Raw genomic sequence first — 24,851 nt, 5'->3', positions numbered from 1 at the left:
GTAAAGCTAGGAAGAGCCAGGATATTTTTTAATATCCTACCGTTTACACAAAACTAGAGCAAATAAGCTCTAAGAAGCTCAAAAAGTTGAACTACTTTTGAGTGCCGCGTTTTTAGAAAGCCGTCATGCGAGAGAGAGAGAGAGAGAGAGAGGCTGCAAAAGATGCGAGTGCAACGGTTAAAGACATCCATCTAGCATATAATATGTATATACACTTTTGAAAAAGAAAAAAACGTTTAAACAAAAACAGGATAGGTTGACTAAATAGAGTAAAATGGACATTTGACACAGTAAGGCTAAATTAAAACATATCTGACAAACTTAACACTATTCCAAACCCTCATGACATTCGTTCTTCTATTTGAAGTTTTAACATCCACTGACATTTGAACATCTCGATGTCTGCTGCAGGATCAGCTTCGATGAAGGTCGTCAGTGGACTCGTCACAGTTTCTCAGCCATGCCGCTGTTCGTGGATGGTGTTTTGGTGGAGGCAGGTGCAGAAAATCACATCATGACGTAAGTATATAGAGGTTTGTTTTTGATCGCCATCTCACACAGCCTGTGCATCCTCATTATGTCCTATTTTTCGAATAGATTCCTCTGAGCTCTGCTCGTTCAAGAGATACACTCATGAGAAAAGGTTAATTAATCAGACTAAGCTAATGCTGTTAGTCTCAGTGAACCAACAGCATTTCTCATTATGTCTCAGTGCTGGTACTGTATCTAGTTTAACAGGGTCATTTTGTACTTTTTAATTATTACTTTAAACACACATTAAAGAATCCTTGCAGTATTGGATAAGATAGAATGGAAATGATCAGGTTTTTTGTTAAATATAATCTATAGCTAACACTGGAATCCTGCATAAAGATCTACAGAGCTGTTGGTGCTACCTAGTCTCAGCCTCAGTCACGACTACAGACTAAAAAACAAAACAGTTTTAGTGGGCGAACCTTGGCCAGATACAGTGGTTATAGAGCCCATGTTTTATGTCATTAGGCAAAGGTCTGGTATATGTATTTCTTCTGGTGTTTATGAATATACTGTGTCTGGCTGTCTCATTATTGTCTTCGCTATAACTTTACTTTGTGACTATCTATATTAACATGGTCTGTTTCATAAATCTTTGTTCTGTTTGTTTGCCATGCTTAAAATGTCATGATTAAAAAAAAGAGAATTAAAGAACTGTCAATAAGAATAAACAAATATGAACAATTGCATATTTATTTATTTATGTATTGCATTATCCAAGTTAGTCAGGACAGTATACTATATATCAGAGTGCATTTCAACAAGAGTGAATGATATGGGCCATTAAATTGTTCACTCTGTATTCAGATAATACTATTGACCCTATATCGTGCACTTTATAGGATACAGGGAGCAATTTTAGACATAGCTAATGAAGTAACCCAGGATTGCCCGGCCTCTGGAGATGTACCTTTTTGCAAAGTTTAATTCCAATGCATACATTACACGCCTGAACCAGCTAATGAAGGTCTCCTGGTTCACTTGAAAATGAGTGAGTAGTTTGAGAGTTAAGTTAAGACAACTTTCCTTGTCTATTGGCAGGTTTTTTGGACACTTCAGCCACCGGTCTGAATGGCAGCTTATTAAAATTGACTACAAGTCCATATTTACCAGAAGGTGCACAGAGGGAGACTACCAAACCTGGCACCTGCATAACCAGGTGATTTTATTTTTTAATTTATTTTTAAGGGAAGGGAGGGGAGGGGTCAATAAATTGTAGCTGACTTTAATATTTTCTTAGGGTGAGCCATGCATAATGGGTCAAAAGCAGATCTACATGAAGCGTCGTCCTGGAAACTACTGCATGGTGGGATGGGACAACTCCAGGATCCTTTCTGCAGAACCCTGCATCTGCAGAGCACATGACTTTGAGTGGTGAGTGAACAGCACACTTCACCAACTTAACCAGCTAACCAGCTTAAGTGATCCAACAGCTGAATCTGTCAGGCTTTAGTTTAGAGTCCATTTCTCACTATTACCTAACATAAACTATGACTTTTGCCTCAATAAACTCCTAATCACTGCTTATTAATAGCTAGTAAGGTAGTTGTTAAGTTTAGGTATTGGGTAGGATTGAAGAATGTAGAATATGGTCATGCAGAATAAGGCATTAATATGTGCTTTATAAGCACTTATAAACATCCAATACGCTAGTAACATGCATGCTAATAAGCAACTAGTTAATAGGGAGAATTGGTCCCTCAACTGAAGTGTTACCGCTGAATCTAGTAGAATGGGCAATGATTCCCTGCGTACATGTATATCTTTTCCTCTGCTTCTGAAGAGACTGGCTTAAAAGCTTTAATTTACTTTAGATTTGCTCTGTTATTAATTTGATCTGACACCAATTAAATGTAGACTGATTGTAATTATATGCTGATCACAGTTGAGGAGATGTTATCTTAATTTAGACTTTTGATTATTATTATAGGTATGCTTATACGCATTCATTCACATTGCTGGTCACATTCTCACAAACTCACTAGTCTTAATATAATCAAAGTGTAAAAAGTTGCAAGCATTGCTAATAATAAGAAATGTTACTTGAGCAGCAAATCAGCATATTAGAATGATTTCTGATGGAACATGTGACACTGAAGACTGGAGTAACGATTCAACTTTGCCATCACAGGAGTAGTATAGTATTTTGAAATATTAAAATATAAATTTATAATAATATTTTGCAATATTACAGTTTATACTGTATTTTTTATTAAATAAATGCAGCCTTTATGAGCACAAGAAACGTATTTAAAAAATATTTTGAATGGTAGTGTCCCATATCAATCTCCCACTGGCCTTAGTATGAATCCAGGTCACAAATGTATGCTAACATCATAATAAAACTACTCATAATATACTAGAGTGAACTATTTTAAAAGCAAAAACAGTTTAAACAGATCAAGACCTGAAACTCTTTAAAACAGTGTTTTATATAGTCTGCTCTTTAGGTGGGCTCGCAGGTATTTATAAAACCTTCATGTTTTGTTCACTGGGATCCAGGAGCTGTTTTCAAAGATCTCAGAATAGACATAGTGCTTCTACAGCAGTGGGCTGGTTAACCCCTTCTGTAGGGTCAGTGTAGATGGGATCAAGATGCATGACACAGACAAGCTTTTGAAGTCCACAGGGCTAAAAGAGGATGAGAAGATTGAGGTTCTTTATCATCATATTCTTTTGTTGTCTGTCTGGAGCTCCTTTTAAAGTATATATAAATACTTTGGGATCTATATCATTTATCACATTTGCAGACCAAGTGTTCCATCTTCTTCCAACAACGCACCGTGTATCCTCACTTTCTCTTTAGTACATTCTCCTGTCCTGTTCAGTCCCCAAGATGCCTCTTTAATTTGCCCAGTACTTTGATTCTAATGATAGAATTTTTCAAATATGAAATGGAAGGACCCCCTAAAATGATGATTTCTTTGTGAGGACCTTCTTCACGAAATAAGAAAAATTCCTAAAGTCAGCTTGTTAATGTTAATGCAGCTTAACATTACATCGGCTGAAAATCGACATCTGGGATGACATCTTAACTTGTTTCTACATTGACTTGATTTTATCCTTTGAAGTTTGCACTTACATATTCCTGCCAGACTCTGTATATGTTTACACCATTACCTCTGCCGTCACAGTTATCTTCTCTTGATAACTGTGATAAATACTGTATATAATTCTACATTCCATGTCATTTATATAAAAGCTCTGCAGCGCATAATTTGGAAGGAAACATTGATTCCCTTTTCTGTCAAGGGAAATGATTATAGAAACATTTTATCTTTGCTGCATTTATTTTTGACAGAGGGCAGTCGAGAATGGAAAGGAGCTTAGGAATTACTAAACAAGGCCATTTTGCAAGCTGGACTCAAACCTGCATGTTGAAATGAGCACTAGCCATTAAGGATTATTAGATTAGCCTTAACTAAGTGATTTAAACAATACATTTCAAGATGTTGTCTTACAAGCAGGACCTTAGCTATAGAGTGTCTGGGGTGCAGATTGTTGCTGTGGGATCTCCTTGGTTGAAATCACATTCCGGGTGAAGTTGTTGCAGGGGCGATTTTAAGATTCTTATATTAGGGGAGCTCAGGTTCCAAAGAGGGAATGATTAAAACAAAATATATGTAATATATTTTTTGTATACCAGGGTAGGTAGGAACATTACAGTAGGTTCTACACTACCTATTAAGTCAATCCCTGAATGTTGATTTCATATCAAATCATTTTAACTAACCAGCTAGTATTCATTCATATTCGTTAAAGTCAGTAATTACTCACCCTCATGTTGTTCCAACCCCGTAAGACTTTCGTTCATCTTCGGAACACAAAATAAGATATTTTTGATTAAATCTGAGAGCTGGCTCACTATGGTGGCTCTACGTACCTGGAACATAATTACCTGCGTCTACAGTCGACACTTCTTAAATAAATTTACCTGGGGCGTCTCCAGTCGACACCCAAGCGTCTACAATCGGCACTTAATAATCTGGGGCATCTACAGTCGACACCCAATAATCTTTAGGGTGCTTTCACACCTGCCTCATTTAGTTCGGTTGAATCGCACTAGAGTTCGTTTTCCACATTGGTGCGGTTCGTTTGGGCAGGTGTGAATGCGGCAATCGCACTCGGGTGCGCACCAAAAGCGGACCAAACAAGCGTACCGAGACCTCCTCGAAGAAGTGGTTTCCAGTTGCCGTAGTCAGCTGCGCTGTGCATTATGAGATGAGGAGAAATGTTTGTTGACAGTTTGCACTTTAAGCATGGCAGCTCGTGGACAAACTTGGAGTTGTGAGGAGGTGCGGAGCCTGATAGAAATTTGGTCATATTAGGTCCCAACTGTCAAAAACAATTTTAAAGAGAGAAAGGGCACAACATTACCTGATGGATCGTTGGTCATTTTTTTTGGACGATGAGCATGTCACTGTCAGCAACATTAATGCACGCCTCCTGAAGTGACTTGCGAAGCGCCTTCGCCGTGTGCAGTGCATTAACACATTATTTTCGAGCCGCATCCTCGCTTCATTATCAAATATTATTGTTTGTCTAAAGTAGGGATGTTAACCGATGACCGTTTGACCTATGGTTGACCGTATCAACGTTAACCGATCAAAGTTGTCGGTAGTCGGTAAAAAAAAAAAAAAAAAGTGATCTCTAAATTAGGCTATTATAGACAGTGGACTAAACGCTACTACAGTTAGCCATCTCATTCCAAGATCTTTTTGTGTGAAGTGAACAAATCCCTCACACTCTATTTTTCATAACTTTCATTGGTTTGTACTTAATAAACCAATAAAAACATTTGGTGCGAGGTCACAGCGTTTTGGTTCACGCACTCACAAGGTTTGCGAAAAGTAAAGGCTACAGGCTAAAACACTCGAGGTTAGAGCCAGGGCAGACGACAGGATGAAGCGTGCAAAGAAAAGTAGTGTGTGGGACCATTTCACCAAAAAGAATGACACAGATGTAAGTTGCAACTTGTGTGATACAGTGCTTAAATACAGTAGTAGCACATTATCTATCCGCATAAGATGGGCTTAGATTTGGAAATACATTACATCTACATTTCAGTGGTAACAGATAAGGTGATGATGATCATCATCTTTCTTTATTATTGTTAGCACTATCTCAAACTAAAGCAGTGTCTCTTCGGAGCTGTCATTTTCTTAAATGAGCCGTGGCAATGTTTCAAATGAGCTTCTAACGCTAGACAAACGCCTTTATTTTCAACTCGATCACCTTGTACCCAAACCATTTCGAAACTAAGGAGCCATTTGTCCTCCGATTACATACAAGCTCCTCGGCGCCGCGTTTGCGGGACTCATGTTTCGCGCTGTAGGGGATTTTAAAAAAGTGACGTGAGTGGAAGGGCAGCAGTGTGTGTGTGAGCGGGAGGCAGAGAGATGCGACAGAGTTGCGAAATTGCAGGCGCGGCTCGAAATGGCTGTTATTTCAAATAGCGTAGCATATTTTAAACTAATCGGTTAACCGGTTTCAACCGGCTAATGAGGCTCGGTGGTCGGTCAAGAAATGTTTTTGTTTTCGCCATCCCTAGTCTAAAGTGATGTAGACAAACTATACAACTACACAATCAGCCCACGCAGTCGTTTCTCCATAGTAAACAGTGGCGTGTTGTCTGCTGGATTTTCCACCTTTGTTTACTTCCAGGAGTTCTGTTGGAATTTTCCTGCACGTTAATTCTGACCAATCGAAGTGCAGTTATGGAAATGAGTTAAAGACGCATCTGGCCAACGAGTGATGTGGATATTGTCATGTGACTGCATTTTGGTTCGTTTTATCAACTCATAAACTGATTCGGACCAGAGCGATCAGTGTGGTGTGAAAAGGAACCAAAACGCCTGAAAAATGCTACAATGTATAATTATTCGCCCTTGGTCCGGACCAAATGAACCGAAATACAGATGTGAAAGCACCCTTATACTCTAGCTCTTGCGTTTACAGTTGACAACTGGCCTCGAGTTCCTTACTTGTTCCCCTTACTGACTTCCTTGCTGCGCAGCAATAATCGTCAAACAGACTTCAGCAAATGTCCTTTAAATGCTTTAATCACAGCCGGGGGATCTCAGAGCAGTTCTCCAGAGAATCTCCCAAGAAGAAGCAAGGCCGGAGGATCTCACAAATTCCATTGAGAATCCCACCAGCAAACAGAAATACAACAGTTTTTATAGAATAGGGAGTATGGCAAAAATGTCATGAAACATTACATAATTTCCCTACAATTTGATTGGTTTTTCATAGACAAGTCCTCTTGTTACTAGGTAACCATAAGGTTTCAAGTTTAGACATCTGTCTAGTTTCATTTCCCATATTTGTTATTTTTACACACACACAAGCAAAGTAAAAGTTTTCGTCAAAGGGGAACATACATTTAAAAGCATATGAATGTTGTTCCTGCAAGAAAAACAAATGTTAGTTATGATTAATTAAAAAATCCATCACACATGATAACCTATCAATAAATGCACACACCTTGCCCTCTGCTGCTGACGTTGACACTGCTCTGCTACAGATTAAACACACTGAATAGCGCAGACTTAAAGATGGGGAGAAACCAAAGCCTGCTGCTGTTTTCATATGAGTTTTAAAGGGGACTGAGGTGATCACGAATACGTGGACAGATTACGCCTCGGTTGAAATCGCGGGATAGAAACGCCAACTCCTTTATTGATTAAAGTTTGAATGAAGTTAGAATTAGTTTTCCTGGAACACAGGTGAATGATTATACGCTTTTTTTCAGTGTAGATAAATCAAAGAACCATAATGCACAGTGTTATTGCATTTGCTTTGTTTTTGTTTTTTTGTTTTCTATAATGGATTTTTATGTGATTTGTACTTGCAATAGTTTGGATGATACAGATATGACAAACTACTAAACATATTTAATTAGCATGTTCATTAATTAGCAAATGTTACCCATTTCTGCTTTTTTTATCTTAAATTAAATACAGCCAAGCTTTTTTCTTTCATTGAGCCTCATTTTTTTCTGAACGAAGTCAAAGTTTAGCGGTCTAATTTAAGTCCATTAGCCGCTGTGATAATTTGTTTCAATATATTCATTGACTAGAAGATTTTGACCCACCTTTACATATTTCTTCCTGCATGTTTGTGATAGGAAAATGCTTGAAAAGAAAGTTTTGCTGAATTTGCTGTGAAACCACAGATAATTTTTTAATTTGTTTCAAAGGGCCAAAAAGGAACTGGTGACATGATATGCAGAGTAATTATTCTGTGGAATATTATATATTGTCTCTTCCTATTAACTCTGCAACAGAGAGCTCAACTAATAAGTTTAATTGGTTTAGGTTGTGGCGTAATAATTAAAAACACATCTTCTAGCTGCAGATATAAGATATGGGATGCTGACAGAATCACTGAGGACTGGGCAGAAGGAAATAACATTTGTAATGCATTTGTTGTTAGCACATGTAATTAAGAATTCTTAATTTCTTGACCTGTATTAGATAATTGCAATGTGTGCAGATAGTTAAACACAAGTTAAAGCTAGAGTAGGCCATTTCGTAAAGGCTAGCAAGCTAGATTTGAAAGTATAATGTCCCACCTTTCTGTTCAGAGCGCTCTCTCCAAAGCCACGCTTCAAAACTCATGAACGCATTCAAGCAGCGTCACGAGAGACGGCATTAAATCATTCTAAAAGCACATAGCATTACAATAATAATGAAAGTAAACAACTTGCAGTGCTCTTACTTGTACCGCCTGACTGCTGCAGGCTCTGCCCTTCGAAGGGAGTAAGGCATAGGGATGCTCATGAGCAGTAAGCACGTCCCAGCCGGGTTCGTTCGTCACTTAGGTCGTCTGGAAACATTTCCGTTGTGTTCTGTTCTATTTGCAGCACGTTTCTGTATTTGGTTGTGTTGTGAGTATTTGGAGCACCCATGTGTTGTAAAACTGATGAAGACGTTTTCTTAATTTGAGGGTGTTTTTCTATTTGCATGTGTTTTCTTCAGTTGTAGCGCGTTGAGCTCTCTCGGCCACCGTACTATGATTTGGGACACACTAATTCTAATTTCGAACACTATTTAGGATGAATTTTAAGCAAATTTGGATGCAGCATGAGATTAGGATATTAATTACAGCTTTTTTATATATATAAGTACAATGTAAAAACATGTATCTACACAATGTGCATTCTATCAAATTATTAAGTAGTAGTTAGTATGGGTATTGACACAAATTTCACAATTAGATTCAATTTCGATTCATAAGCTTGCAATTCGATTCGATTTTGATTCCGATTCGATTCAATATTGATTATTTTGGATATCAGGTACAATACATGGCAAATTTTCTCAAGAAAAACAAATCTCTTCACTAATGCTGTAAACTATGGGAGTCAGTGGTAGCCTATAGGCTTCATTAGCCAACTATAATACTAAAGGTAAAAATGAACTGATTTGTATACAAACACAAATTACACTTTTATTTATTTTTATAATAATATAGTTATATGAAATATAAACATTTAAATGGTGGCTGTCATAAAAACCTGCCAGATTTATTCAAACATGCATTCAAAATTGAAGAACATTAAAAATTATAATGAATACACTGTAAAAAACTTCTAACCTCTCCAAGTCAAAATTTTCTAGTGACTGGTCATATCTAAATGTTTATTGGCCCAAGTGCAATTCTTGTTGCAATAGTCTGTTAACATTGGCTCAATGAGAAATAATATGTCAGACTAATTGAAAAATTTAGATGTTATCAGTCACTAGAAATTTTTGACTTGGGGATGTAATTTTTTTTTACAGTGTATGTAATATGGTGCATATATTTAGCAAAATGCTCCTCTGTAGAGTTCATTTTTCTAGCTGACTAACGAGTTTATGGTCACTGGATATGGTTTTTCTGAGGTAAATGTGATGTGACGTTACATGACATTGTTTACAAGCTGATTTACTGACGTCTTTCCACGGTTGAAACACTGATCGAGCGATTCCATGTCACATGATACGGAATTCGATAAGTTGTACTCTACCTTTTTACATACTTTCAAATGCTCATTCATGTTTATTTCGCGCGGTCACTGGTATTAAGGCGGAAGAGAAGATCATGTGCGCTCCGCGCTGCTGCTTCTCTAGAGCTGAGCTGAGCCAGAGCGATCTTACGCCACAGTACCAAAACGGTATTTATGTTTTTGAATTTCGTAAGAAAATGGACGTAATTTGAAATCTGAGACTTTGTTTTATATCAATAGTAACAAAGCACAAAGAAAACAGGATTAGCGATTACCGGAAACGATTACCGTCTTTCAACGTTGGAATATGGTTGAAAATAAGTCTGGACTGATTTACGACGTGATTCCAACTAAGTAGTTTCGGCCAGACTGTTTGACTACGTGTTTTTAACTGATGATCTAAGACAGGATAAGTCTGTTATACATGCTAAAATAACGGAGAAAAACAAACTACCAAACCATGTTCATTATTATCTCAAATAAATTTAAAGAGTTTTACATATTCCATCAAGACGTTGAAGATCAACCTGTTTTCAACGTTGAAAAGATGTAATTAGACGTTGAAGATTTATGTCTATTCAACGTCTAATCATGGGCGTCGGAACCATTGTATATGGGTGGGAAAAGACCCACCCACTTTTTAAGACCAATGATATTATACCCACTCACTTTTACCGTCTCTAATTCAGCGCATTTGTCTGTTCGCTTTTCAGAGCGCTGTAAGTCAAATCCATTCCACTTGAGGAATTAAAATAAATATTTTTTTAAATTAAAATTAATAAATTAAACTCCATTTCCGCTGAATCGCTACATTATATTTCTCAACGAGCCGCAACTGACGAAAGTAACCACCCGTTGTACCCTTCCAGTCAAATATTGTGTTGCAAACATCAATAACAGCTTTAAGTTGTCATTGCTGGCAAATTACCGTATTAGGGGGATAATCCATGGATAGCTGTGCATTTAATGCACGACTTGGAGGCAGAGAACCGCCTGACGTTTAGTTTAAGTTTAGTTTACTTGTTTAAAGGAACACTCCACCGTTTTTTGAAATAGGGCTTATTCATCTTCTTTCCTACATTTAGATAGGTGGGCAAATGCATTTTTGTCTCGGTGCATGCATTGTTTTAGTTTGACAGGGTCGGCGCTAGCTTAGCTTAGCATAATGAATGGAATCCTTTGTTGCCAGCTAGCATGTCCTGAGTAAAAGTAATATAAAAAAAAAAAAACCCACCTAATTACTTCTTGTGGCCTGCGTATTCACAATGAGTACAAATAGCGATGCAGATTAACACTAGGCGATTTCCTAGGCAGATATTGATTATTCCTATTCTGCATAGGAAATCGCCTAGTGTTAATCTGCATCGCTATATTTGTACTCATTGTGAATACGCAGGCCACAAGAAGTAATTAGGTGGGTTTTTTTTTTTTTTTTTATATATATATATTACTTTTACTCAGGACATGCTAGCTGGCAACAAAGGATTCCATTCATTATGCTAAGCTAAGCTAGCGCCGACCCTGTCAAACTAAAACAATGCATGCACTGAGACAAAAATGCATTTGCCCACCTATCTAAATGTAGGAAAGAAGATGAATAAGCCCTATTTAAAAAAACGGTGGAGTGTTCCTTTAATTAAAAGGCACCAGAATGAAATGGTATTTACTCCAGTAACATTTTTCTGGGGGAGGACCCACCCACTTTTCTTCCGACGCCCATGCGTCTAATAGACGACTTTTTACTAGCTGGGGAGTGACAGAGAAGCACATCTCTGCTGGAAGTTATATTAAAGTTCAGAAGTGTCTATAATTTTTGAGATTTTCACATCATGATCTACAGTAAGAGCTGCTTTAGGTCTCATTACTAAACCAGTCAGTATTTGCAAATTGTAATTCAGAAACTATCCATTTCTTCTTACTTATATCAAAGGAAATTGAATGTTAACTTGTATTCGCAAGTCCAAGTTTTTCACCAAAAAGTAAGAAATGTCATGACCCTCATACATCATTACTACCAGGCGGTCAGGGTTTCATATTATTTTGAAGGTACCCCCGGGAGCCGCCATTGGCTAACAAGCCTTCACCTGCTGTTAGCATCCCATTGACTCCCATTCATTTTCGCGTCACTTTGACAGCGAATAACTTTACATCTGAGGCGTTTAAAGACTCCATTTGTCCATTGTTTATTTCTAAAGAAACACGACAATGTATAAAAGGCTCCATTACCTTGTATCTTACGTTATGGCCCCGTAGAAGCAGTTTTTGTAAAAGTAGGCTAACGATTGCGTCATAACCACGCGACTCTCTGGAAATTACCGTAGAGACAGGAAGAGAAGCTCGCAATCAATCGGGGGGACGTGGAGGCATAAAGTCCGATAAAGTAAAGGGAGAAGCCCATAGAGAGTCATGACGTTGCTCCTGCTCCTAGCTCATGGACAGCTCCTACTCAGACTCTCCGTCTCTGCGAGATTCGGAAGGGAATGGTTCCGATTTCGCTTGACACGGCTACTAGAAAACTTACAACTGTCAGGCAGGCTGCTCACGTCACACCACGTCGTCAAGCTCAGTTTGAGTCTGCGCAGTACGCTCGGCAATCAGGAAGTGACTGCTTCTAATGTGCTTCAACTTCTCTCCGTTGAAACCTATGGGGTCGCTGTGTCCAGTTTATATACTGTCTATGATTACTACCACTGAATATCAAATATCCACACCATCACACATTATACCAAAATCCACTTCAAAGTTGATAAACGTTTTATTCCATTAATGTTTTCACATTAAGGATGTTTCAGTTTTCAAGATCAAGTCATCAAAAGTGTCACTAATTAAAGAATTTCTCATTCATACTCTTTCTAAACAAGACAAACGGCCCATTTCACTGTGTAGACAAAGACATTTCGCATCTTTTGAAATGTTATGATCTTTTGAGCATAAGATATGAAACGCAGCTAAATGGTGTGAACACTTCTTGGAATAATCTGAGCGCTAGCACACAAATCTTTTAAAGCTTGAATCTTATCTGAGTGCTGGATTGGAACTGCTCATAATTAAAAACCCAAATGCCTGATGCCAAGAGGGACCATGTGGTCTGCTGGGTTTTGTTGTGGATCAGTAATTAATTGATAAATCAAAGTCACCGGTGATATATGAACAGACATTCACTTCAGCAGGTTCCAAGGCTTCTGGGAGGAGAGAGAATTGAAAGACATTGAGGACATACGTTGAAGCCTGCAGCTCTCAGAGCCGAAAAGACATTTATCATTCCAGAATTAATACATCTCAATGGCTGCAATTGTCTCAAGGGCATAAAAAGGGGCACGCTTGAATGCAAGATGTGCTGCTGTGCACGAATGAAAGGATGTATAAGTAGTTAGGAGAATGTTTTACAGGATAAGAAATGACGGAGAAGAGGAGGGAACGGCATGAGGAAATGTCGCAAAACCAGATTTGAACTTGTGTTGACCTTGTGTGAAACTAGTCAATCACACTTGGATTGAATTGATGATTTTAAGAATGGACTGATATATCAAACAACACTGAAAATAAACGGAGAACAGAAATAAGTCTTTGAGTTCAGTAGATGAGAATTGTTTCGTCTTTTGTAGTGATTATGGCTTTGAGAGAAGAGGAGATGGAAACTGTCTGCCAGCATTTTGGTTCAACCCTTCCATGGTGTCTCAAAGCTGCAGCCAAGGGCAAAACTACCTCAACAGCACAGGGTAAGAAGCATTCACATACACATACAGATCTTATTCTATCATGCTGGAATTTTACTTTCCTTGGTGGGACATTTGGTCACTGATGGCTAAATCGGACCCCCAAACACAGTTGCTCAGCTATTAAAATGGCTTAAATAGCCATACTTCTATAATTTTCACATAAAGCTAATTATAATGACTAGACTAACATCATAAACCCTATGCCTGCTTAATAGCATTGTTCTGTTCACAAATAAATTAAAAATAGAAAAAATAAATATATATATATATATATTATTTGAGTTAACATTTATTTTAAGTAACGGAAATTTAATTTAAAATTTAATTCATTTTAGCATTTTATAAAAATCTGATTTTTATAATAGTATATATACAATATTTCATATTTGTTTAAAGTCTTTAATAATAATTATTTGTATTAATAATAATAAAATACAAAATATGTATAAAATAAAAAGGGAATTTGAATAAATATTATAGGAAAATTAAATATATATTTATTCTTATTTTTATATTTTTTATTTATTTCACATATTTTAAATAATAATACATAAGAAAACAATTACCAACTTAGATCCCACATCCTAATAATCATTTATTTTTCCTGTGTTCATTGGGATAAAGTAGAGAGCATTTTGTGAAACAATTCAATCAGACTTGCACTAATCTTGTTTTAGGAAAGTGGTTATTTTTAATTAAGTGTACCATGATTTAAACTTATTGTGCTGATGAGCAGACGCAAGCCGTATTGATGTGAGCAGGTTTTAAACTTCCTGGAGATTGTGGCGTCCGTCTTTACAACAACTTTCCAGACAGACAATCCATACAAAGAGACCTAGCCGGACAGATAACACTGTGTAATGGAAAGACTTCATTTAAACCTAATTTGAAAACCAACATCAGTAAGAAAGCATGTCCATTCAAAGCAAAGAGCTCAAGATTACAGACAAGGGAAGAGAAAGAGAAATAACACGATTATCATTTCCAGAGACCGTGTCAGAGCCGGCACATAAATTGTGGCCAAAACCGATTCATCCTGAAAAAACATCCTTGGATATGGATAAATACAGTGACCTATAAGTATTCAGACACTAAAGTCATACTTTAAAATACACAAGTGCAGTTGAGTCAGATAATCAAACCATCAAATCTTTTATTTTAAAAGAAAGACGCATTTTAAAGCTAGTTTTTGTGTGTGTTCCAGGTATCGTAAAGTGGTAGCGAATAACTGCACAAAAGGAGTGAAGGAGATGTACTCGGCCAGGAAACAGCAGTGTCCGAACCGCCCTCCACGAGGTTTGGTCCTGACAACCCGTGACCACAAACTCACAGCCAACTTGGGCAGCAATGTGACCTTCCTTCTGCGACTGGAGGAGGTGAGATCTGAATCTGAGAAACTCACACCTGACGCTAATGGAAAATATCAGATTCATTGATCTGATCATTTAAAGTGCAGCATGGCCAGAAGCTATGATTATGGGCCTGATATTGAGTCAAGACCTAAATTATGCAGTAGTAATTGTTAAATTGATGTGCTAAAAGGTGATCAACAGTTGAGTTGTTCTCAAATGGCTTTACTTCAGGACTGAGATTTCAAGTGCACATGGTATAATTTGTATTATTATTTTTGTTCTTAAAAAGCTCCTTAAAATTACAATGTTTCACAATTTTACAACATAATAGTGTTAAATTCTCAAATACTTTGCATATTAAAGGCCCAGCAGTGTGCAAAATATTACTTTTAAATTATTAAATGTACAAATATTAGTATCAGTCAGGTCACCGATACATTTTTGGCAAAATTCAAGTTATAATTGGACACAGACTCTGGCATTAACGCTAAAAGGAAATGGGAAGCATTTTAAAAGTTGATAAGTGTGTTTATTTTGCTGTCCTACTAATGCATGATTATATTTTTAGATGCATTTTTTTCATTTGTATTTAACATGCTGACAACCCTATATCAGAACAGAAATGCAACCCATTTTTAGGTCACAATCCACTATTTGAGAAGCACTGATTTAGACACGGTATTTATTGGATTTTATTATAACGTTCCATTTGTAGACATTAGATAACTACATTAGTTAACATGAACTAACAATGAAAAATACTTTAGTAAGCTAGAGATTTTATTATTATTATTATTACTTTTTGTGAAGTTGAAATTGCTTGATGAGTATTATGAAATTTCAATGGTATTAAAGATTTTGATCTAACTTCATTCAAAGCAAAAATAACTATTGTGATGTATATCGTTATTGTGAAATAAGATTATAGCGTAAAATCGCACAACCCATAAAGCCTACATTAGCATACAAAAGTCATTTTAAAGTTAAGATCAGATAGAAATACCACCTAAAGCAAAAAAAAAAAAGTGGGTTTTGCAGCCAATTATGGGCCAACACTGTTGAGCTATTATTTGAATATGATTTTACTGTGCCGTTTGTTATTATGGTCTTAGATATTTTATATTAACCCTCCACCAAATGACACAATCACAAAATGAACTATGAGTGGTCACTTTACTTGACGGTCTTCCGAGACTTCCTGACCAGTGTGGTTAAGTGAGACTATCATCAAGCTCTGAGCGTTTACACACACATGGGTCATTTTGACATTCTAGAATCTTTCCCTAATTCTGTGTCCTCCGCTCCGAGCTGTGCTGGAGCTCTGGCAGATGAAAAGCCTTCACTCCGTACAGATGGGATAGTGCAAGCTGGATTCATATTACAATCCTACTGGGGAATAGCTTTTCATTGATGTGCAGTGCACACACATGGTCACAAATACTCTCTCTTGGTTTCTTACTCTCTTTTGGTTTCTTTCTCTCTCAAACAAACACACACACACACACACACACACGCTCATTCCAGGTAAAGTGTTTCTCCCCAGGCGTCTCACCACAGCAGAGTTGTCACATTACAGTATGATGAGATGAGGAAATGAGGGCTTATTCCTTTCATTAAGAGAGCTAGTAAAAGAGAGAGAGAGAGAGTGAGTGAGAGAGAGAGATAGTGAGATGAGCTAAGAATTCCACCTATTTATATTCATGAGGGTCAGAGCCGGGGCTGTTTCTTAGGCAAATCAAATGGACCTTAATATTTAATGCCTTTAAGGTGCAACAGCAGTTTTTTTTTTTTCGTTTTTTTTTTTTTCATAAAACCTTTGCTTCACAGAATATTAAAAAATGAACAAAGTTTGTAAAAGAATACAGAAAATACAGGAAAAAAGTAATACAGTGGTATTGTGAAATATTGTTATAATTTAAAATAACCGGTTTCATTCTTAATATATAAAATGTAATTTATTCCTGTGATCAAAGCTGAATTTTCACTGAGTCTTCACTGCCATATGATCCTTCAGAAATCATTCTAATATGCTGATTTGCTTTTTTTTGTATTATTATTATTATTATTATTATTATTATCAATGTTGAAAACAGTTGTGCTGCTTAATATATATCTATTTTTTTTTTTTAGGAAACCATGATTTTTTACTGAATAGAAAGTTAAAAATAGCAGTATATATTTGAAATTATTTATTTTTTCTAATGTTATAAATGGCTTTACTGTCACTTTTGATCAATTTAATGAATCCATGCTGAATAAATGTACTAATTTCTTCCAGAAACAAAATCGTACTAACCCCTAACTTTAAGTTTTACCATACCACATTATTTTGCTTAATAAATATTTGTCATATGTTGATATTTTTGTACTTGACAATCCGATAAAAATGTAAATTAAAGGGATGGTTCGAAGTAAAATCAACCTAGGGTCCTTTGCACCATGACCTCGAGCCAAACACCCCCCAGAAGCCTTTTTTCCCTTGGTCGAACATTATTAAAGTTAGAGCTTATTTAGAGATATCAGCCAAATGGCTTAGTGCAGGCGCTAATGGATCCAAGGTTGTATCTCGTAAATTACTCCACTAATAATGCCCAGAATGGTACCAAACTTCTACAGTAGTACAAATAGGTTCTGTACTCATAAAATGATTTGGAATGGGAAAGTTTTTAAGTACATCCGGACGTCGAGGTCACTTCAGTGATTTGGGAAAAGCACGTAAAAGTCCTGGCGGAAAGCAATGCATAAGGATGTAGTGTAACAACGCCCAGTATTTTGTTGGTAGTACCAGTTTGCAACTATTATTAGTTAACACCAAGTTGTCAACACTTCGGAAAAAATACATTTCTATGGAGTGTTAAATTCACTAGCTTTTCCCTTACACTTGTGAGTTTTGCAAAGGACTTTTACGGGCTTTTCAGTGACCTTGACGTCCGGGTAGCATTAGCCATCAGGCAAGTGTTATTTAAAGGGTTAGTTCACCCAAAAATGAAAATTATGTCAGTAATTACTCACCCTCATGTTGTTCCAACCGCGTAAGACCTTCGTTCATCTTCGGAACATAAATTAAGATATTTTTGATGAAATCTGAGAGCTGATCACTTCTCCATAGGCTGCTAGGTGACCGAAACTTGCTGGCCCAGAAAAGTTATTAAAGAGATCGTTAATATAGTCCAAGTGACTACAGTGGCTTAATCTTAAGTATATCAAGCGACGAGAATACTTTTTGTGCGCAAAAACAAACAAAAATAACGACTTTATTCCACTATTCATTTCCTTCTCTCTGGGCCTCGTAGTGTTTTTGCGCTGCGCGTCTGTGTTGCACGTCAACACGCATCATACACATGACCAGCGTCGGCCAATTGTGAGCCTACGTGGTGACGTGTAACACAGACGCGCAGCGCAAAAACACTACGTGAACCAACTAGAGGCCCAGAGAGAAGGAAATGAATAGTGGAATAAAGTCGTTATTTTTGTTTGTTTTTGCGCACAAAAAGTATTCTCGTCGCTTGATATACTTAAGATTGAGCCACTGTAGTCACTTGGACTATATTAACGATCTCTTTAATAACTTTTCTGGGCCAGCAAGTTTCGGTCACCTAGCAGCCTATGGAGAAGTGATCCAGCACTCAGATTTCATCAAAAATATCTTAATTTATGTTCCGAAGATGAACGAAGGTCTTACGCGGTTGGAACAACATGAGGGTGAGTAATTACTGACAGAATTTTCATTTTTGGGTGAACTAACCCTTTAAATAAACTCCTGATGTACTTACAAACTTTCCAATGCCTCGTTTTATGAGTGCAGAACCTATTTGTACTACTGTAGAAGTTTGGTACCATTCTGGGCATTATTAGTGGGGTAATTTACGAGATACAACCTTGGATCCATTAGCGTCATCCATAAGCCATTCGGCTGATATCTCTAAATAAACTCTAACTTTAATAATGTTCGACCAAGGGAAAAAAGGCTTCTGGGGGGGGGTGTTTGGGTCGAGGTCATGGTGCAAAGGACCCTAGGTTGATTTTACTCCGAACCATCCCTTTAAGGAAATGATTCATTCATTCATTCATTCATTCATTCATTCATTCATTTATTGGTGCTGTGAATCAGTTGGAAATAGCTGCTGGTTGCATTTCCCTTAAAATTGACTGTCTGGACATGATCTCAGCACAAACTGTGTCCTTACCATCATTACTTACACATACTCTTCCTCCTCTCAGTCATGTTTTGCTCTCTCCTCCCACAGTGTAGTTTTGATTTTCTGCACAAAGTGGCGTGGAATGTCTTAAAAGCGACCCGGTGCACATGCTTCCGCAGAAACGCACAGAGGCGGGCCACTTCTCACAGTCAGCAGTGCCTAAAAGCAAAACAGACAGGAATAAAGCAGCCAGCTTTGGATTTGTCATTATGCAGGGCATAAACACCCTCATTCCTTCATGTGCTGCTAATGCAGTGTTACAAATGAATATCCCAATAGCATTAGCGTACAATGTGCGGTGGAGAGAGAGAAAGGAGAGGGATTTGGGGAAGCGTAAGCACAGATTTGGGAATATTGCACACACACACATGCATGCGTTTAAGCGTTCCTTTTCTCATGGCACGGGACACCCATAATCTGGAATGGTTCAAGGCATGGGCTCATCTCAACGTCCTGCTCCTCTTCTTTCTTTTCTTGGTGTTTAATGTTTTTAACTGGCTGGTTAAGCAGTTTCATATGCATAACTAGTGCTAACGGTTGATTTTGGTGCAGATGTTTCAGGAGTTGCACCAAAGGCCTTTCAAGTGTCAGAAGAAATGCAAGGCTTATAAGATCCGATATCTGTGGATTGATAGATGGCCTTTTATTCAGTCAGGGATATGAATTTTCCATAGTTAAAAAGGATTTCCATTTTTTTCTGACCTGAATTGACTCTTAAGTTGTGTAAAAAACTCTTAAGTTGAGGGGTTAAAAAAATTACGGTAACACTTTATTTTACAGTGTCTTTGTTACATATGTTACATGTACTTACCATAGTAATAACAGTAAATTATGCATAATTACATGCAACTAACCCTCAACCAGACCCTAACCCTACCCTAACCCTATAGTAAGTACATGTAGTTAATTAATATTACTCAGTACTTAAAAATATATAAAGTGCCTTCTTTTTTGTACTTAGCTGATCACATGCCTGAAAAGATACATTTTACATCTGTTCATATTAAGTTAATTAATCTTTTAATATGAATGAATAGTTCAGCCATGAAACTCTTTGTGTTCTGATTGGTTTGTTCAATGTTATGTTCCCAGCCAATCGATTCCATGTATCACGATTTCCCACTATGCACTATGCAAATTCTCATTCTATCCCTCCACCTCCCCAGAACCACCTGCCTAGATCTGCTACGGGGGGTCTCATAGCAGCAACCATAGCCAAGACTACATTCTATTTACAATAATTAAATGTTTTACAAACTATCCAAGAGTTGTCATGACTGAACTACTTAAAGCTAAAAAGTTCTGCTTACCTTTAAGGGATAGTTTATCCCAAAATAAAAAATCTGTCATCATTTACTTACTCAAGTTGATCCAAACCTGTATGAGTGTCTTTTTTCTGCTGAACACAGAAGAAGATATTTTGAAGAATATGGGTAATCAAACAGTTGATGGACCCCATTGACTTGAAAATAATACAATGGAAGTCAATGGGGGCCATCAACTGTTTGATTACCCATAAATGTAAATGATGACAGAATTTTCATTTTTGGGTGAACTATCCCTTTAATATCTGACTCAAACATGCTCAGACAGAGTCAGACATACTGTCTTTTTTACTCTTTATGTAACACTGGTGTTAGAAAAATGAAAAACACTTGTCACTTTTGACTTTCAGTAGTCTGATGTGCTAGATGCAGGAAAACTGTTACCATTAAGCCAACAAATGGGTTTTATTTTACCATAACGTTAAACAGTCTCCGCTTTGTAGCAGAATAAAGTATGATATGCTATTTTTGTATAAATCTTATTGTATTATTTAGTTAAAAGTGTACATATGGCAGAGTGTTGTGCCTTTTTGGACTGGAATAAATAGTAAGAAATCGGTTTGATTGAGGATTCATGTTTTCCCACTTGACAGCAGACTCGCTCACAGCCGTACGAGCCACATTTACGCTTATATTCCGTGTGCAATATCCTATCTCATAAACAGTAATTATGATTGCGGTGGATAACATTTGACCCGTTAGGATATCTGAGATTTCACTGTATGCAAAACAAACACAATATAAAGTATCAAATTTATATTACATATCAAAAGTAATATGACTGCTTCCCACAGGAAGTTGAAATGCATGTTGAGAGGTAATTCATTTGATACAATGACTGTTTTCTCTGTAACTAAGCGGCTCCTGTCTCTGATTTCATACACTTCATATGATTTCATATGTAAGGCAGAGTTATAGCAGGAATGAACTCAGGTGCTGAAAACAATGCTTTGTGTCTGAAAACAGATGGGACAGTGTCTGTGTAAGCAGAATGGTGGCGTTACCCGCAGCTGTTTTTGGTCGCAGCTGCCAGACACCGTCATTAAGGAAAGTGTGCTAAAGAGTTGTTGTTGTAATAATTCGACTTGGCTCCGTGTGTTGTTTTAGGGCGACTCCATGAGGACGAACATTCAGCTGGACTTTGGGGACGGGACGGCGGTGTCCTACTCTAACCTGAGCTGGACGCAGGAGGGCATCAGGCACGTGTACCGCAGTGCTGGGATCTTCAGAGTAACAGCGTTGGCGGAGAACAGCCTCGGGTTCGACACCTCATCCCTCTACCTGCATGTGACGTGTAGGTTTCACACATGCACACAACACGACTGCCTACTTCAGGGTTTATTTTTATTCTGCAGGATGATGGGATGTCATTTCAATCGCATTATATTACCTTCTCCATTTTGCCGAGGTACCAAAAGTTAACATTTTATGAGGGAACGTTATATAATATTATTATAGCATTTTTGCCTTTCTAAATGTCATTTCATGAAAAAAAAAAAAAAAAAGAGAACAGACAAAAAAAGTTTGTCAGAGAACAGATTAAAAAAAAAAACAGATTAAAAAAGTACTTTTAAAGGGGTCATATAATGCCATTTTTGTACAAGTTAATATGATTCTTTAGGGTCTAAATGAAAAGTTTGTAATATACTTTAATTAAAAATTCTCATTAGTATTGTAAGAAAACACTAATTTTACCTGGTCAAAAACAGCTCTGTTTTCAGCATGCCGTTTAAGTGCATGTGTCTTTAAATGATAATGAGCTTTGCTCACTCCACCCCTCTGTTCTGTGGGCGTTTTGATACAACACACGTGGAGTGTTGCCTTGACAACAGTTGAGGGTATATTTTGGAGAAAGAATGGCAGCGGGAGTCTCTGAGGACACATCTGTGCAACCGTATTAATTTGAACCGGAGTCGGACCCGGAACAAGATGACGGCCCCGAAGAAGTTCGACTATACAATGAATTCACGCAACCGTTATTTTGAAATCGAAAGCGAGGCTTTAATTCAGAAAGTAAAAAAAGAAGCAGGAATGAACTATATACATATCCTATATTGAATATTAACATCCAATAATGTAAATCGCGGCAGCAGCTTCAGGTTGGTAGTCCAAAGGCATTGTTGTTTATCTTTACTTCCGGGGTTTTTCCCACCGGAGCCTCACTTTCGATTTCAAAATGGCGGCTGCGTGAAATCAGCGTATTAAGCCTCGAACAGGACGTTTCTGAATGGTTGGTTAACGTAATGTCACTTTGATCTATCTTTGTATGTACTGGCAGGGTAGAGTAGTGAGATACGAACGCTATGTGTTTACTGATGTATACGTTAGTTCATTGACAGATTGATGTTACAGCTAATGGTCATGAAAACCTTTTTTTCGGTAAATGTAGGCTTGTCAGTGATGCGTAACGTTATCTATGCAGTGTTAGGTACAACTGTCAGGGCTGAAGCACTAAAATTTTACTGATCTGTTTAAAAAAGAACCAGTCTGTGAGACTATGACAGTCATTAGGCACATAAACAACACATACTCAGACAGGAGCTAATACCTTTTTCAATGTTCTCGTTTATAAAGCTGGTGAGAAATGATTCGCGCAAACATGAAAGCATTGCTGTTGATCGTGGGGAATATTCCCTTCGAAAACAAAACTCAGCCACTGCGTCTTCAGCGGTTCGGATTTAGGAACATCAAAATGACTGCTGTGTTCCTTATTACACCCAAGAACAGAACACCACAATCGCTTAGACGCCATTCTGCTCCAGCGTATCAACAATGGTGGACTATGATGACAGCTCGCTCAGGGCGGGTCTGTGTTGAAACGCTGCTGTCAATCAACAGTCGTGGGAGGGGATTTGAGACAGGGGAAAACATATAAGGAGATCAAAAAAAAAAAACACTGGATGGATTTTTATCATTATATGATGGTTGTGTACAGGCACTGCCAACACACATTTCAGTACAATCAACTTGTAAAAGTGCATGTACCATTATATGACCCCTTTAAAAAAATTATTAAAAAATAATATACTTTAGTGTGAACTGAATGCAGTTTTCTGACACACAATTGTATGTTAATTGCAATTAAATGAAAATGTATTATAGATTAAATTTATATTAAATGCATTTAGCTGAATTGTTTTTGAATTGAATTGATTGAAAGTGTTTTTTATCTTCATATGAAATTGTATAATTAATTCTATTTTCCTTGAAATATGATACTGCTGAATATACTGACAAGCATCTTTGGTAAACTAAAATAGACTAAATTTTATTTCCACTTGTATGTCATGTGTATAAATATATATTTGTAATTACACATTTTTAATGATGAAGTTGCAATTTAGTATGGTTTAAATTGTAAACTTTAAATGCAAATTATGCAATATAAAATAACAATTTAATTTGATAATCAAAAAACACTTTTTAAAATGTATGTGTGTTAAGAAACATATTCATTTAAATGTACTCTCTTTGAGTACACTTAAGTTGCATTTTATTTCATTAATATGTTATATAATGTCATATATTATATGTAAGACCGTTTGTTTTATATAAAATGTATACTTTTAAGATTTGAAGTACACATTCAATGGATTTAAGCACACTTCTATCTATCTATCTATCTATCCATCCATCCATCCATCCATCCATCCATCCATCCATCCATCCATCCATCCATCCATCCATCCATCCATCCATCCATCCATCCATCCATCCATCCATCCATCTATCTATCTATCTATCGCCATTATTGCTTCATGTTTTAAGGATGTTTATATATTTTTGTATATAGATTTAGACTTAGAATTAGAGATTGATTTAGACAATCTCTGATACATTTTTTTAATAAAAAGCTTTATCAGTCTAATTGACCCATTTATTAACTAATGTTCTACCCTTTTTAGCTAGCAAAAAATACTTAAAGACTGTCTTGTCTATTCTGTTAAATAATAAAGCACATTTATACAGAAACAATTGGTAGCGCCACAGGGAATAAAGTGGCAGAAGACTGGTATGCAAACTTTGAATAAACATCTCTTAAAGGGACAGTTCACCCAAAAAGCAAAATGTTTTCATCGTTTACTCACCCTCAATTTGTTCCAATCCTGTATGAATTTCTTTCTTCTGCTGAACACAAAAGAAGATATTTTGAAGAATATGGTTAACCAAACAGTTGATGGCCCCCATTGACTTCCATAGTAGGAAAAAAATACAGTCTGGTTACCAATATTCTTCAAAATATCTTCTTTTGTGTTCAACAGAAGAAAGAATCTCATACAGGTTTGAACCAACTTGAGGGTGAGTAAATGATAACAGAAATTAAATGTTTGGGTGAACAATCCCTTTAAACAAAAAAATGTGCACAATACACTCGGTAGGTTGTCTTTCGTACAGTTGCTCTGCCAAAATCTGCATGTGTCCTCCAACTCTGCAGGTGTAGTCGACTGCGGTGCTTAATTACAGCTTTATCTGCACTTTTCACAAACAAACAGGAGGTGGCCACTTGTGATCAGATGAGAGCATTAGGTCCAACTTTTATTTCCTGATGTGAACAGAATATTTAATAGCAAAAAAAAAAAACATCAGTTGAGCTATTTAAACAAGCAAAAATATGCACATGGGGAAGGGTAAACAATACAGATATATTTGAGTAAAGGATGACGGAAATCAAAGTAAGGATTTTTGTTTCATGTTTTATGATAATTTGGCTGTTTCTTCATGACTGCGAA

The 24,851-nt window shown here is 36.9% G+C and overlaps 1 protein-coding gene across 1 annotated transcript in view; it reads left to right on the top strand.

Annotated features, from left to right (window-relative positions):
- The window catches only part of sorcs3a (sortilin related VPS10 domain containing receptor 3a), a 240,313-nt gene that overhangs the window by 192,797 nt on the left and 22,665 nt on the right, over positions 1 to 24,851 (top strand). Inside the window, exons 14-19 of the mRNA XM_084096471.1 lie at positions 412 to 519; positions 1,576 to 1,693; positions 1,775 to 1,908; positions 13,132 to 13,245; positions 14,450 to 14,621; positions 21,229 to 21,415. Coding sequence (XP_083952597.1) covers positions 412 to 519; positions 1,576 to 1,693; positions 1,775 to 1,908; positions 13,132 to 13,245; positions 14,450 to 14,621; positions 21,229 to 21,415 — 833 coding nt within the window. The remainder of the gene's footprint in view (positions 1 to 411; positions 520 to 1,575; positions 1,694 to 1,774; positions 1,909 to 13,131; positions 13,246 to 14,449; positions 14,622 to 21,228; positions 21,416 to 24,851) is intronic.

The sequence above is a fragment of the Abramis brama genome, assembly GCF_963993115.1.
Source record: "Abramis brama genome assembly, chromosome: 2".
In the NCBI taxonomy this organism is placed as follows: Eukaryota; Metazoa; Chordata; class Actinopteri; order Cypriniformes; family Leuciscidae; genus Abramis; species Abramis brama.
Note: the sequence above shows the minus strand (reverse complement) of the source record. Positions and strands in the feature narration are given on the sequence as shown.